The 13,660-nt window shown below is 53.1% G+C and overlaps 1 protein-coding gene across 3 annotated transcripts; it reads right to left on the bottom strand.

Annotated features, from left to right (window-relative positions):
- Positions 1-181: 181 nt before the first annotated feature.
- Positions 182-13,202, bottom strand: PGAP2 (post-GPI attachment to proteins 2). Of its 3 annotated transcripts, XM_052652567.1 has the most exons (7): positions 13,108-13,202; positions 10,400-10,574; positions 6,271-6,439; positions 2,365-2,617; positions 2,115-2,221; positions 1,400-1,508; positions 182-1,182 (listed from the first exon to the last, which is right to left on the bottom strand). In XM_052652567.1, exons 2-7 carry the CDS (start codon positions 10,531-10,533, stop codon positions 1,052-1,054), a joined length of 903 nt encoding a protein of 300 aa, XP_052508527.1. In that variant the 5' UTR covers positions 10,534-10,574; positions 13,108-13,202; the 3' UTR covers positions 182-1,051. The 3 variants fall into 3 exon arrangements, with proteins under 3 accessions (XP_052508527.1, XP_052508529.1, XP_052508528.1); XM_052652569.1 differs by lacking the exon at positions 6,271-6,439 and having other exon boundaries at positions 2,127-2,221; XM_052652568.1 differs by lacking the exon at positions 6,271-6,439.
- Between the last annotated feature and the right edge of the window lie 458 nt (positions 13,203-13,660).

The following is a 13,660-nucleotide window of genomic DNA, read 5'->3' on the forward strand; positions in this document are numbered from 1 at the left end:
CTGTAGGAGAGTCCAAGGCCTAAGTGTGTGTTTGGGGTGGGGGGCCCAGGGAGGGATGCCACATGGAATCATACCGGTCATAGACTATTCCCTCTGTCCTGGAGCCTGTTCCCCACCTCAGTTCCATTAAACAAAGAGATGAGCCTCCAAACAAGTAAGCCTAGCCCAGACTGTTGACAAAAAAAATTTATTTCCCTTTGAAATAAAATGTACACCCCAAAGAGCACAGGGCCTAAGGCAGGAGGGAGGATTGGGGGGAACACCAGAGAGCCCGTTTCGGGGCAGGAATCTGCCTCTGAGCCCGCTACCTGGCACCTTCGCCAAAGAGGAAGTCTTAAGTCAGCAATTTCAGAAGGGAAAGGAAATACATGTGCCAGGGCTTTTTCTGGAGGTCATCCTTTAGGTACAGACCACCATCTCCACAGGGAGAAGCAGAATGGCAGAGCCCTCGGAAATCATACACTCCCCCCTACCCCGTTGCACCCCTGCTTCATCCACAGACATATGGAGGCACAGCTAGGGAAGGGCACACACCAAATCACAGGTGAAGTCAGGACTAGGACACCTGGGCAACCTTAGCAAGGGCCTGTGGTCACAGGCCAGAATGTGCAGAGCAGATGATTAGCAGGAGTCAAGTGAATGACCCCGTGGGGAGAAATGGCTGTGGTTTTCTGGTAGCAGCCACTGCTCAGTGGTCCCTGACCTCAGCGAGAGGTGGCTATGTAAAGGCCAAGAACCGGATGGTGGTTATGAACCTCAGGACTTTTTTTAGCACCAGATGGTGGAGCTCTCCTGCCAGCTCAGCTTCTTGGGGCTTCTCAGGTACAAGTGGTGCTGCTTAAAGGCCTCTGTGCCTACACATGGAGTGGGGGAAAGAAGAACCCAGCAGGGCTGGGTCAAACCTTGTCCTGGGCCCTTCCTCCCTCCTTCCCCTCTCCCCTAGCTTCAGTAGGGCTCAGAGAGGACACAGAGGGTGAGGGAAGGCCAGAGTGGTATCTTGTTCCTAGTTTCTGGGCAGTGGGCCTCCTCCCCAGCAGGAGGAGAGAAGGGTTTAGAACCGTTTTTCCTCAGGCTGGGAGGTAATGAGTAGCTCCTTGTTCCCAAAGTCCCACCACGCTGTCATGTGGAACGCCATGTTTGTCAGGACGACCGTGTACTCCAGGATGGCAAAAATGGTGTATACTGCAGCAAGAACACGAGGAACAGGGCCTGATCAGCTAACTTCTCTACCCTCCAGCGGCCTCTTGCTAGATTACCACCACCACCGCATCACTACGCAGAGTCTGGAACACAATGGCAGGCAGCCCCCAAGTTCACTGCCCTACCACACATGACACAGGAAGCATCACAGCTGTCCCAGGGCCACTGTGACCACCCAGGAATCCTCGCCTGGTCTCACCTCCAGCCTCACAATACATGTTGTGCCGAAAGTAGACAGCCAGAGCCGTGAAGAAGGAGACGAAGTTGATGATGAAGAGCCGCTGCTTCCAGTTGTAGGACTTGCGATCCTAGGGGATGAGCTCTGTGACCATTCTGCAGCTTGTTAGATGTGTGTGGACAGTCTCCCCTCTTGGCCCCAACTCCTGGGCTGAGTCTTACCATCCTTGGTCATGGGAGGGGACACAGGCATGGGCAGCAGGAATGATGGGCATTTCATAGCCCTGCATTTGGGGGTGTAATGAGGCCAATGAGGCAGTGGGTCCCTCCCATTTCAGGGGGACAGAGTAAGTTTTACCTGGAGTTATCTACCAACCCAACACCTCCAGATACTGTGAGGAGAAGAGAAGCGGCGGGGGCGGGGGGGCGGTGAGACTGGAATGATTACAGACCACAGACCAGGACTCAGTGCTCCTAACCTGCTGCAGCCTAGGTGCTGCCCCTCCCTCTACTCCCATATGGAGCCTCCATCTCTTCTAGAAATGTTCTCCAGTTTCTCACACTACCCAAACCACCCCAGATTCTGACCCATCACCCTCCCCCTGTCCCCAGGTCCAGCCCTAGCCCCAGTTTGCCACAGAACTCCAGTTTCCACCTCACCGTTACCCACATCCTGAGGACGAGTGTCCTTGATTGTCCTCTGGGCCGCCTGGAGCCCCACTAGGGGTAGACCGTACCTCTTGACTTACTGTGTGCTTCTTGGTCAGCCGCCAGAGGATGCAGGTGAGGAGCATGTGACTGAGGGATGAGGCGATGAAGACAATGAAAGCATTTTCATGGATGGCTGGAGGGAGAGAGGAGGGTTGGGAGCATGCCCTGCAGGGAGCACGCAAAGCCCCACGTTGGGAGGTCCTGGGCAGGGAGGGGGCAAGGACATCCCTTCCCCGAACCCTTCCCCGCTCCTTCTTCCCTTGTCTGGGCACCCACTGAAGTCCTCAGAAGAGGAGACGTAGGTGAGCACTAGCAGCGCGACGTTCTCCACGACATTGAGGCCGAAGTTGAGGCGGCAAAGCGGGCGGTAGCCGGCACACGGGGAGGTGCAGCTGAGGTAATGGTTCCAGTAGGCGAAGGCCACCAAGAAGCGGGGCGCTGAGTGCAGACCGATGCAGAAGCGCCACACGTAGCGCTGGGGCACCTCTCCGCCGATGGCCGAGCTCACCGACGGCAGGTAATTGGGCACCTAGAGAGTTGTAACCCATCTGGGCGCTGACCCCCTGATGCCCCGCCCACCTTGAGATCTTTCTCTTCCAATAATCACCTTGACACTCAGAAGGTTCTGCTCTAGTCCCCTCCCTCCAGGAAGTCCTCCTTCAAAGCCTCACAGCTCTCCAGGGAGACCTCCCCTTCCAGGTCCCAGATCCTCCTGTGCCTGGTTCTGACTCCCCAGCCAGCCTGGGGTTCGTGTGGGTGCAGAGTGGGACCGTCTCCATCTCCCTAAAGACGGCTGCAAAAGCTACAGCCAGGTTCAGACGTTCTCTGGGCCCACAGCACAGGGCTGTGACCTGGATAAAGAACTGTGGTAGGGTCCATGAGCCCAGCATCCCAGATTCAGTCCCAAGGACGGAAACATCTGAGCCTCCTTGGGACAGAGCTGGATTCACTTCCCAACCGAGCCTTTCCTGACTGCTTTCAGTTCACTTGTTCTTTTGGTCAGGGGTAGAAAGGCAATAGAGGGTGCTGGGAGATCCCAAGGGAGCTGGGCCAGAAGAATACCTCCATTCTGATCATGTTGAAGAAAGTGGGTGTTCCTAACCTGGTGTAGTCTAAGAAAATGACCCTGTTCTTATGTATATCTCTCATCCATTTTTCTCAAAGCCTGGAATTCCTCATTTCTTAAGGAACTGGAATGTCATTCTTTGAAGCTGAGGAAGGAGGAGATAATATGATACAACTGCAAGGACTGGTGTGTTGTTTATACAAGAGAGTGAGAGAATGCAGGGTAGGTAAACAGTAGTTTTGCTGGGAACAGGAAGACCTTGAATGGGAGGAGGATCTCTTAGACTCCAATGCCTAAAGCAGTGTGCCTCAAACTTTAATATGCATACAACTCATCTGGGATTGTGTGAGAATGCAGAAGGTCTGGAATCTGAAAATCTGCATTTCTAAAGGACTCCATAACTATGGAAGTTACCAGTCTGTTGCCCACACTTTCTGTGGACTCTTTTAGACCTTCAACAAGAGCCAGAGCAGTACCAGAGCCCAGAAACCCAGAGAGCGAATGACCCTGCTGTGATGATAGCAGGACCAGTCTTCATAGTGGAGTTCTGGAAGATCCCTTCCTGTCTGCCAGTGGGGATGCTGAATGGACCTCAGAGTGGCTGGGAAGGCAGGCAATGACAGAAGCAGCTCACGGGGCCGGGGAGGGCCTGGGGTGGGACCAGCCAGAGCCTTCTCAAGCCTTCACAGAAAAGGAGATGGATTCCCCCCAGCACTGTCAGAGGCAGCTCAGTGCAGAGCTTTCAGAGTGTGATGCTCTCAAGGTACAACTTGAGGTACTAAAGCTCAAGATCAGTCTCAGATATTCAGTGATAAGGCAGCTTGGAGGCAATGAGTGTGCATCCCAGCTCTGCCTTTCTAAGCTGGGTGACCTTGAGCAAGTCACTTTACCTCTCTGAGCTTTTCCTCATTGGCAAAATAGGGATATCACCTGCCCTGCAGGGTGATGGTGAATACTAAATACAATGTATGCAAGGCATCTGCAGTGAGTATAAGCAATGGCTTTCAGAAGACAAACTTTCCTGAAAAGCCTGCAAAAACATATGTGATCTATGTGGCTACTGACCATGGGAAGGCCAGCTTCTGAGTGACACGTGGGAGTCATATCTGGACTGGACACTGCTGAGACCTCCAAGCCTCTTCACTTGACTTCCCTGCTTCTCTGGGTAGGTCCCCTGTGTAGGGTTAGTGGGAGTGTTGTCTTCACTTCCTAGAATATTCATTCTGAAAACTCCTGCCCCAACCTCAGCTACTTTAAGGAGAACTGTACCAACATCTAAGGCTTGGCTGGGAGAACTCAGAGCACTCAAGGGCCCAGAGCCCTGACTGATGCTGGGAAATAGGTAAAGGGTAGAGATGACACAGAGTTTGGGGGGATGCCTCAGGAGGATTAGAGAATTAGGGCCCTGTGGCTACTCATCCCATCCTCGCAAGCTCCTCTCAGGTTAGGGGTGGGCACAGCATTCAAAGAGTAAGAACTGCCTCCCTCATCAACTCACTCAAACTCTCTCTCTCTCACACATACACATACACAATCAGGTATAGGTACCCATATTCACCCCTGCCATCCCAAGTACTAACGGTCCCTACTCACCAACTATGCCAGCAACAAGCAACATAGAATCTATCAGAGCCTAGCTACACAGTACCCAAATCCCCCTCCCCAAAAAGCCCAAGGCTAAGGGTACTGAGAGATGGGAGCATAATTCCTTTCCCCAAGAGTAGAAACCCTTTGGCCTGGAGGACATGACTCAGTGGATCTATGGCAGGGCAGCAGATCAGAAATCCACACGGTGTAAAGGGAAGGGGTCCAAAAACTTATCATAGCATCTCATGTTTCACCATTACAGATTCATTCTTTCGGCCTCAGATAAAAGTCCCCTGACTTTTATGGATGACCTTTATTTCCTACCACCCATTCTCTTCCCTATCCCTTGCCAACTGGATAAAAACTCCTATTCCTATCACAACGCAGAGTACTAACCACTATATGTTCACAGCTCCCATTTCTATCAGAACTACCTGCTACTCCTCTCTGAACTCCATCCCCTCTTCTCTAACCTCATAGTCCCCATCTCCGCTGGAACCTCCTGTACCATGAACTAAACCCCTGTACCCTGCTCTTGCCCTGCTGCCCTTAAATCTGTTCTGCACACAGGAGCCAGAATGGTCTTCTAAACCTCAAATCTGATCATGTCCCTTTCTTGCTTAAAATCTTTCCAAAGCTCCCCATTGTCCCCTGGATAAAATCAAAAGTTGTCAGCCTGGCACTCATGAAAATCCTTCTTCACCCCCACAGCAACAATTCCCACCCACACCACCCCTACCGGACCCTCACTCCCCTCCCCTCACCCCGACCGTCACTCCAGGAAGGAAGTCTCTGATTTCTGAGCTGGGTGAAGAGCTTCTTCTGAACCCACCAACTCTGTGCTCCTTTTATCACAGAAGGAATCTCATCTCACAGTGCTGGGAACATCTGTGCCTAAGTCTGTCTCTTGCAGGAATAAGATGCTAAGGGCAAGTCCATGTTCAACTCCATGCCCCTGATACAGAACCTGCGTCCCTCTGGGCCCTCAGGAAAGGCTTGATGGACTGCTCTTAGAAGCAGGGGCTCCTTCTAGGTTTCCAGCTGGCAGAGCTCTGAGGATTCAGGTTGTGGGGCCTGAGATTGCCAGAGGAGAAACCAAGCTAGAAGAACCCAAGGCAGGGCTGGGGTCTTCTCAGGTCAGACCTCTTGTCTGGGCTAAAGCCACTCGTTACTTCTCACTCCTGGCCTCATCTTAGCCCACAGTCCTGGCTTCCTTTCCAGTCTGGTCTTTCTTCAGCCCTCTTCTCCCTTTCGAGATCTCTCCTGCCTATTCCCTCTCTCTTCCCTTCCCCCTCCTCCCCTTCTGCCACCTTGTACCCTCTACAATCCTCTTCTAGTCTTGGAGGACTGTGAATCTACTTTCCCTGGCTCTCTCTCCCCAAAACACACCCCCTGACTTCCCCCGACCCCACCATCCTTTTATCCCCCTCCCCTCTCACCCTGTGCCTTCTCTCCGACTCTGACATTCTACCCTTATCACCATCTCTTGAACTGGCCCTGACCCAGGCGCTGGGGAGCCTGGCACTCACCCCACAGTCAGTGGCCACTGTGTACTCAAAGTGGAACACCAGAGACCAGATGATGCAGAAGAAGAAGCCGAACACAGGGAAAGTGATGACCCATGAGACCATGGCTTTGAAGCGGAGCCGGAACACGGTCCCATCGGGGTCCAAGGGCTGGGAGGCCGCAGAGAACATCCTGTAGGGAGTGGTGCTCAGGCAGGGCAAGGGACACAACTTGGGGCCTGGTGGGGATACCTGGGCCTGGGAAAGTGGGGCATTTTCTAGAGCTAGCTCCTCAGAGGGCAGGGAAAAGGCAGAGTAAAAGAGTAGGAAGGGCATAAAGGAAAAAGAAAAGTGCAGAAGAGGAGGTATAAGGGGGAAGGGCCAGGACAGCAGAGAGAGGCAGGGTCAGCTCATAGGAGTCCCCTTGGCACACTGCTCTTATAGCTTCACCTCTGGAAGAGTCTGGAGAATCGAGGCTCCCAGTGGCCTGCACATGGGACTTCTGATGGCCTGCCTCATTCCCATGACCCTCAGGAAAAGGGTCAGAGGATGGAAGGGTTATTCTTCCCATATCACAGAAGGGAAGACCGAGGCCCAGAACTATGCAAGGATCAAACATTAGGACTAAGGCCTCTTGCCACCTGACAGCTTAAGTCTCTAAGCCAAGGTCTTCTTCAGGGCAAGTAACCCAGACAAAGGACCCTTGGCTCAGAGTGGCCCAAGCTCTTCTACTGACCCTGTCTGACCACATTCCTGCTCTTCACCCAAGTTCAACTAGGAACAATGGGAGGGCCCAGAACCTATTCAATGGGACCACAGGCTATCCGCCATCCCACCCCCAGGCTCAGAATGATCTAAGCCTCAGGCCAGCAGGATCCTGACCCTCAAGATACCAGGGTCTCTCCGGTAGCCCAGAGTTTTATCTTCTTCCTCTCTGAGAAGACCATGTCACCCAATTGCAGGTTTTCAGGAATCTGGGGATCATAGGATTCTTTGCTCAGGTTGAGCCTGCCGTGCTGGGCCAGAGCCAGGAAACAGAGACCCAGACTGAGGGGGTGGATTTTTTCTGCTCCCTTCTTCCCCTGGACAGAGAATGCCCTCCCAGACTCCCCTTGACCACCATGACCCTTCAAGCTGGGCTTCCTTCTGGGGGGCAGATGGAGATGGCTTTGGATTAAAAGGCCTAGAACCAAATCTCCCTATGGGAATCAGACCTCCCTCCATTAAGGGAACCCCAGTCCACACTGGTCCAGCTCAGTTTCGGGGAATTGGGGTGGGGGTAGGCGTACGAAGGGACACTCACACTGGGTGCTGAAGGATCCGGGGCTTGGGTTGAGGGCTCTAGCCAGACTGAGACTGCTCTAAGACTTCAGGGTCCCACCCCCAGTTCCCTAGGGCCTGCCTCCCGCCCACAGTGCCCCGATCTCCACGCCTGCTGAGGCACACAGCCTTCCCAGGACCAACAAGGCCGTGTCATAAATCCCAGAACACTCTGCAAAGGTAAGAAGTGATAGCGGCCAAGGTCAGCCCACAGCAGATCCCCTTGCCAGAGATGGGGGTGGGGTCCAGGGATGTAAGCAGGTTTCTGGGAAGGGAAAGGGACAAAGCAGAATAGGATTTAGCCCCTTTGTGTTCGAGCAGGACTGAATATGTCTGCTGGGCCCCATCAGAGAGCTAGCTAATCTTAAACAATAGATTCAGGGTCCAAAAGAAATCTGGAGGGGGCTGAACATGAGGTATCAGTGACCAGCCTGCACCTGTGCAGAAACAGCTAGTGGCAGCACAGGCTGCATTCACAGAGGTCTATCAGCCAGTAACAGGAACAGAACAGTCCTGTTTGGGGCTGAACTGCCCAGGCCATAGGAAGTCCTATGCCCAGATCAGGGCCTCGAAGAGAATAGTGATCAACTGGGCCAAGCCCAGTGGCATGTGTCTTAGAAGGATTGCCTGACAGACTCGGAACCATGCTACCTAAGAAGAGAAAACTCAAGGGACCCTGCATTACTGCCGTCCCATCTCTGCAGGGCTGTCTGGAAGCCAGGTGGAAAAAGTAGCTCCGAGGGTCTTAAAGCAGAGCCAGAGCTAGGACAGACACCCACCAGAAAGAGAGGGTGTGCTCACTGTGAGAAAGAGCTTGCTAATTGTTAGTTACTAAGTCTCCTTGGAATCGGCTGCCTGGAAAGGAGAGAAGCCCGACCCACCCATCACTGGGGACATGCAAGCAGAGGCAAAATCATCTAATTACAGACTAAGGATACTTCTTTAGTATCTGGGTGAGAAATCCAGATCGTATATGAAAATCTCCACGTGGATCCATCACAGTACTCCCAGGGAGTAGGGACAAAATACCCCTGGGGTCCCTAGGCCTAGTCCTGCCCAAGAGAGGCCAAGTACCCTTCCAGCAGCTACCTATGCCTTAGCTCCCCAAGGAGTATGTTGAGAATGGGTTATAAGTATGCTGAGGTTATTGATCCCATTATCCCTTGGAGCCTGCCACAAGGGCCAGAGCAAACAGCCTATTCCGTCTAACTTCATATGCTATACAAATATTATAATTTTCCATATGGACTATGACTGCATTATATCATGCCTTCCTTTTCCCAGGGCAATGGGCTGCTGTGTGTTGGGGTGGGAGGCAGGTGTCCTATCCATTTATTCAACAAATACTTTCTGATTCAGACGCAGTGCCCACCTTCAAGGAGCTCCCAGCCTAGTAGGAAAGAGAGACACAAATACAGCATGACAGAATTGTATGAGAGAACACCAGTTCTATGAGCACTCAGAGGAAGGAGTGATTAAGCTTGCCCCATGGAGGCTAGAGAAGCCTATCGGAAAGAAAAGACACCTGAGAAGGGTTTTGCAAGATGAAGAGGAGTTGGCCAGGGTAAAAGAATACTGGATGCATTATCTAAAGTGAGAACCAGGTCAGGAGAGGCTGTTGGATGAATCCTTTCTGATCATCCGCTTCAGATCAACTGGTCATCCCTTTTTCTTCCAGTCCTCTTCTTTCTGACGGCTCCTAGTTCTAAGTCTCACCAGACTGGCTGCCAACTCAAGGCCCACATCCACCCACTGACAAGTCAAGAAGAAGGAAAAACTTCAAGACATATGAACAAATGAAGTGGGCCCCCACACCTGCCAGTCAGATCCCAGTCGTGGTTGTACCCCATATTCTCGAGCAGATGCTCTTTATATGAAGGTGGGAAGCTCAGCTATTTGGGGGCCTTCTGAGCTCTCTGTGCGGCTAGTCCAAGGGTTCATGTCCTCTTTCCCACTTAGAGACCCTTGTCTAACTTTCCCTCCTGCCCTGTCTTCCAACTTAACAGTCTCCTTTTCCTCTTCCTCCTTCTGCTCCTCACGCTTCATATTTCCCAAACCATCTTCCCATCTCCTCTACTTGGAGTTCTACACTAACCCTGAGGAGGAGAACAAGAATTCTGAACCCTGTTTTAGACATGGGGAAAGTGAGGCTGTCCCTGAGTCTCAAGTAATACAGAGTCAGCAGATGAACTAGGAAGATAATAAAGGTTCACAGAGGTCTTATCCCATTTACTCCAATAATCTACAGAGAAAGAACTCACAACTTTCTTTCTAGCCCAACATCCCATATCCCTATCCAAGAGGGTATATGGACACCTAGGGTACCTCAGAGGTCATGGGACCTACCCCAGAAAACATGTACATACATATAATCAGGTCCCCAGTCAGGCACAGATATAGTCTCTCTCTCACACAGACCCCAGTCAAAGCCATTATAGTCATGTCCCTCACAGTTAACACACACACTTACATAATCACGTTCCCATGGAGACAAGCGCAGCCCACAACAGAGCCACACTAAGAAGCCCCAAGTGCCCTCTAGCCCAGTCTTATTCTCTACCCTCCAGAAAACCCTGGGGCTGCTGAATCTGCCCCTCTGTGAAGTAAGGATTGGGTTCTGGGTTCTGGAGCTGTCCAACTTTAGGGACCCTGGCCCCCAGTGACCTCCATGAAAGGTAGAGGGAGCCTAGTCCTTGGGACCTCCATTTGCAGGCACCCCCAGCAGCCCAGTAATGCGTGACGGCTAATTCTGTTACAAGAGATTCAGGATTCAAAACAGATCCGATTAGGCCTGAATACAAGGTATCAATGCCCCCCCCAAAACAAACCCTACCCCACAGTGTGTGGCCGTAGTCTCCTTGAAGTGGAAGAGCAGGGACCAGAGGACGCAGAAGAGGAAGGCGACAAGTGGACAGCAGACCGTGACCAGGGCCACCAGGGTGAAGCGGAGCCGGACCAGGGTCCCATCCCGGTCCAGCGGCAGTGGAACCTGGTACATCTTGTCAGACCTGGGGATGGAGTGGTGTGCTGTCAGGGCCCAAGGTAGTGAGGCTGGTACTCAGTGGGGAAGCCAGCCCTTGTGCTCAGTCCTCAGCTTAGCTGTGGGGTGGGGGGAATCTGAGAAGGAAGCCACCGAGCCCCTAAGCTTGGACAGCTACTGCCCAGGACGAGGAAGATGGACTCAGACTCCCATAAGAACATTCACCCTCCATTTCAGAGGAAAGAATGAACCAAATCTATGCTAAGATGAAGCTTGAGTAAGTCAGGAAAACTTCTCATCCCTATCCCTGGCTTGACAGGAGCTGGTTGAACTAGTCTATCTTGTTTCAGGAACCAATCCTAAAACCTCCCAGGGGTCAGAATGGCCCATCTCCTCCCCCAGACCTTGGAGCCTCCATGTTTCAGGGCCTCCCATCGGCTCTCTCTGCTTCATCCACTGGCTCAGGGCCCTTCTGCACCTTCAGTCCCTTCCCAGGCTCTGTGTGCTCTGTGTGCCTGCACTGCAGTCCACAGTGGCAAGGACTCCATGGAAGCCAGCAGAACACCAACCCCCTGCCTGTCCCCACCCGCTGCCTCACGTGTTTAGAGACTGAAAGGCTTTGCAGCATCAGGCCTGGTGCTAGCCTAGGCTTGCTGTTTGCTGAAGAGAGCTGCCTGGTCAGCTTCTGGAGGCTTCCCAGTCCCCAGGGGCCTGTCCACTCTCCTCCAGAAACCAGGTAAGGTCTGAGGTCTGCCCCCCTCCAATGAGATGAGGATATCTAGGGTCAGGCCTTATACTACCAGCCAAGTATACACCAGCAATCCTAGTCCAGCCCCAACCCCAGGGCATAGAAGAGGACACTGAGGCCAAGAGACTGGCAGCACTCAGGGACTGGAGTGGCTCAGGGTCACACAGCAAATAGAAGGAAGAGCCAGCAGTGAGGCGACATGGCGCTCAACATCACACACTGCACTCTGGCCTTCCTTGACGCCCCCTCTCTGGGCCAGAGCTCTGGGCAGAAGGGTCAGGTAAGGAGGGGAAAGAGAAGGGGAAACTGTCCCTAGGAGGAAAAAAGCTAAAAAACCAAATCCTATACAGATGAGTTAGCCCTGTTCCCATTTTAAAGACAGAGAAACCAAGACACAGAGAGAGGAAGATCCTTTCTCAAAACGACATGCTGAGCCTGAGGGAACGCCATCCTCAGAACTTAGGCGTCCTGTTGCCAAACTATGGCTGACTCAGATACACAAAGAGCACGCCCTTCTGGACTCCAGGGCCCGGCCTGGAGATCAAGCTCCAGCTCTGCCTGGCCCCGCCCTCAGGAAGAACCCTGACCTCCTGGAGGCCAGCCTCCTCCTGGAATCTGGAAAATGCCAGGTGGATATGCCTCTCATCCATCTTCCTCCACCCACCTCTCTGCCAGGCTCTGTCAGGCAGCCTGCCCCAACTGCTCAAGCTCCAGTACTTCCAGGGGGCCAGACGCTTCCCAGGGAGTGGTGGAAGTGATTCTGGTGGCCCTCCCAAATCAAGCACATTCTGACATTGTTTGGATCATCCCCAAAGACCTTCCCCACTCAGCCCAAATCCAAATTCTGTGGTTGTAATGGTACTAGTGCCCCTTTCCAACATCCTTTCCTGAAGCCAGCTGCTCTGGATCACTCAGGAATCACTGGGACCCCAAAACTGAAGAGCAGATCCTCAGGGAATGAATAGGCAGTGCCTAAGGCAGGGGATGATAAGGTTTCAGGAATAGTCTGTTCCATTTCCTGGAGGTATACCTAACCTCCCTTTTAGCTGTGTGACCTTGGGCAAGTCACCTAACCACTCTGGGCCTGTTTTCACAGTTATACAACATGGGATTGTGTGATCTGGATTACTAATAAGTCCATACCAACTGGGTCATTCTACTGTCCCAGGCCTCAGGACAGGAAGCTCCCTATCTGAAGGGCAGCTGTTCAGCTCCAGTCAACTCTAACTTCTACACAGGTATTACTTCATTGAAAACTGCTTTCTCAGGAGTATCCCTAGTTTATTTCCAGAGATCCCCAAACACCTTTTCAGGCTCCAGTCCAAAATCCACACTTATTGGATGAGTACTAGGCACCCTGCTCAGAACTAGATATACATTGTTTCTTTAATCTTCACAATATAACTCTATGAGGTAAGCACTATAGCCTGTATATTTCCATTTTACAGAAGAGGAAAGTGAGGCTCAAGGAGGTTAACACTCGCTCAAGGTCATTGGCTAACGACTGGCAGAACTGGGATTTCAAACTCATCTATGGGGTTGCAAAGCACCGCCGCACCTCCCTCCTGGTAGAATCTGGACCAGGAGTCGCTGCGGAGTGAAGCCGGGAGAGCTCACTCCGGCACATCGGGCCCATATCGGGGAGCAGTGGGGAAAGGGGTCAGCTCAGCCAGCCAGGAGGAAAGCAGCGGTTCCTGGGCAGGCGGCGGGACCCCCACAGCCTGGGGCCCGGCCCTGCGGAGGCCAGACCGCGTGACCGAGCTCCCCCAAGTGGGGCTGCCCGGCAGCCCCGAACACCCATCCTCATACTCACCCAGGCTGCGGCGGCGAAGAGGCCGCGCCGGCGCAGGCCGGGAGCCGGCAGCACCGGGGGGAAACCCAGGCCCGGCCCGGGGGGCGAGCGGCAGGGGGCGGGGCGGAGCGGGAACGGCGAGGGCGGGGCCGGCGCGCTCGAGGCGGAACTTGGCAAGGAAACTGAGCCCAATTGCTCTGCAGGCCCCTCCCCGCTTCTGCGGCCCAGGACCCAGAGCTGTCCCCCTTAATCTGGCGTCCCTTCATGCCATGCCGATCCAGCCCTGGTCTGCCCCACTAATTCCGGCTGCGTGGGGGCAGCCGGAAGAGCCCCGGACAACTGGGTTTGACACGCTGGATAAGCCACCTCGTCACCTTACCTCTCAGCAGCGTTCCATCACCTGTTGAAAGAACATACAGTTAATTCAGGAAAGCCCCGAATTCTCTCATTTCCTGACCCCGGTGTCTATCCACCCCCCACCCCAATCTAGACGAATTATCCAGCTATCTAGCTTCGCCCTTTTAAAACACTAAACCAGTTTTGGCCCCAGCCTGGCGCCCCTCCCCTAAACTTG

The sequence above is a fragment of the Budorcas taxicolor genome, chromosome 15, assembly GCF_023091745.1.
Source record: "Budorcas taxicolor isolate Tak-1 chromosome 15, Takin1.1, whole genome shotgun sequence".
Classification (NCBI taxonomy): Eukaryota; Metazoa; Chordata; class Mammalia; order Artiodactyla; family Bovidae; genus Budorcas; species Budorcas taxicolor.

Excerpts from the sequence above, each read along its gene's own strand:
- PGAP2 (XM_052652567.1), bottom strand. The coding sequence starts at position 10,533 with ATGGGACCCTGGTCCGGCTCCGCTTCACCCTGGTGGCCCTGGTCACGG. Across the intron at positions 1,509-2,114 it reads AGCACACAGTAAGTCAAGAG|GATCGCAAGTCCTACAACTG; the intron begins GTACGGTCTACC and ends CTCATCCCCTAG. Across the intron at positions 1,183-1,399 it reads CATGTATTGTGAGGCTGGAG|TATACACCATTTTTGCCATC; the intron begins GTGAGACCAGGC and ends TTCTTGCTGCAG.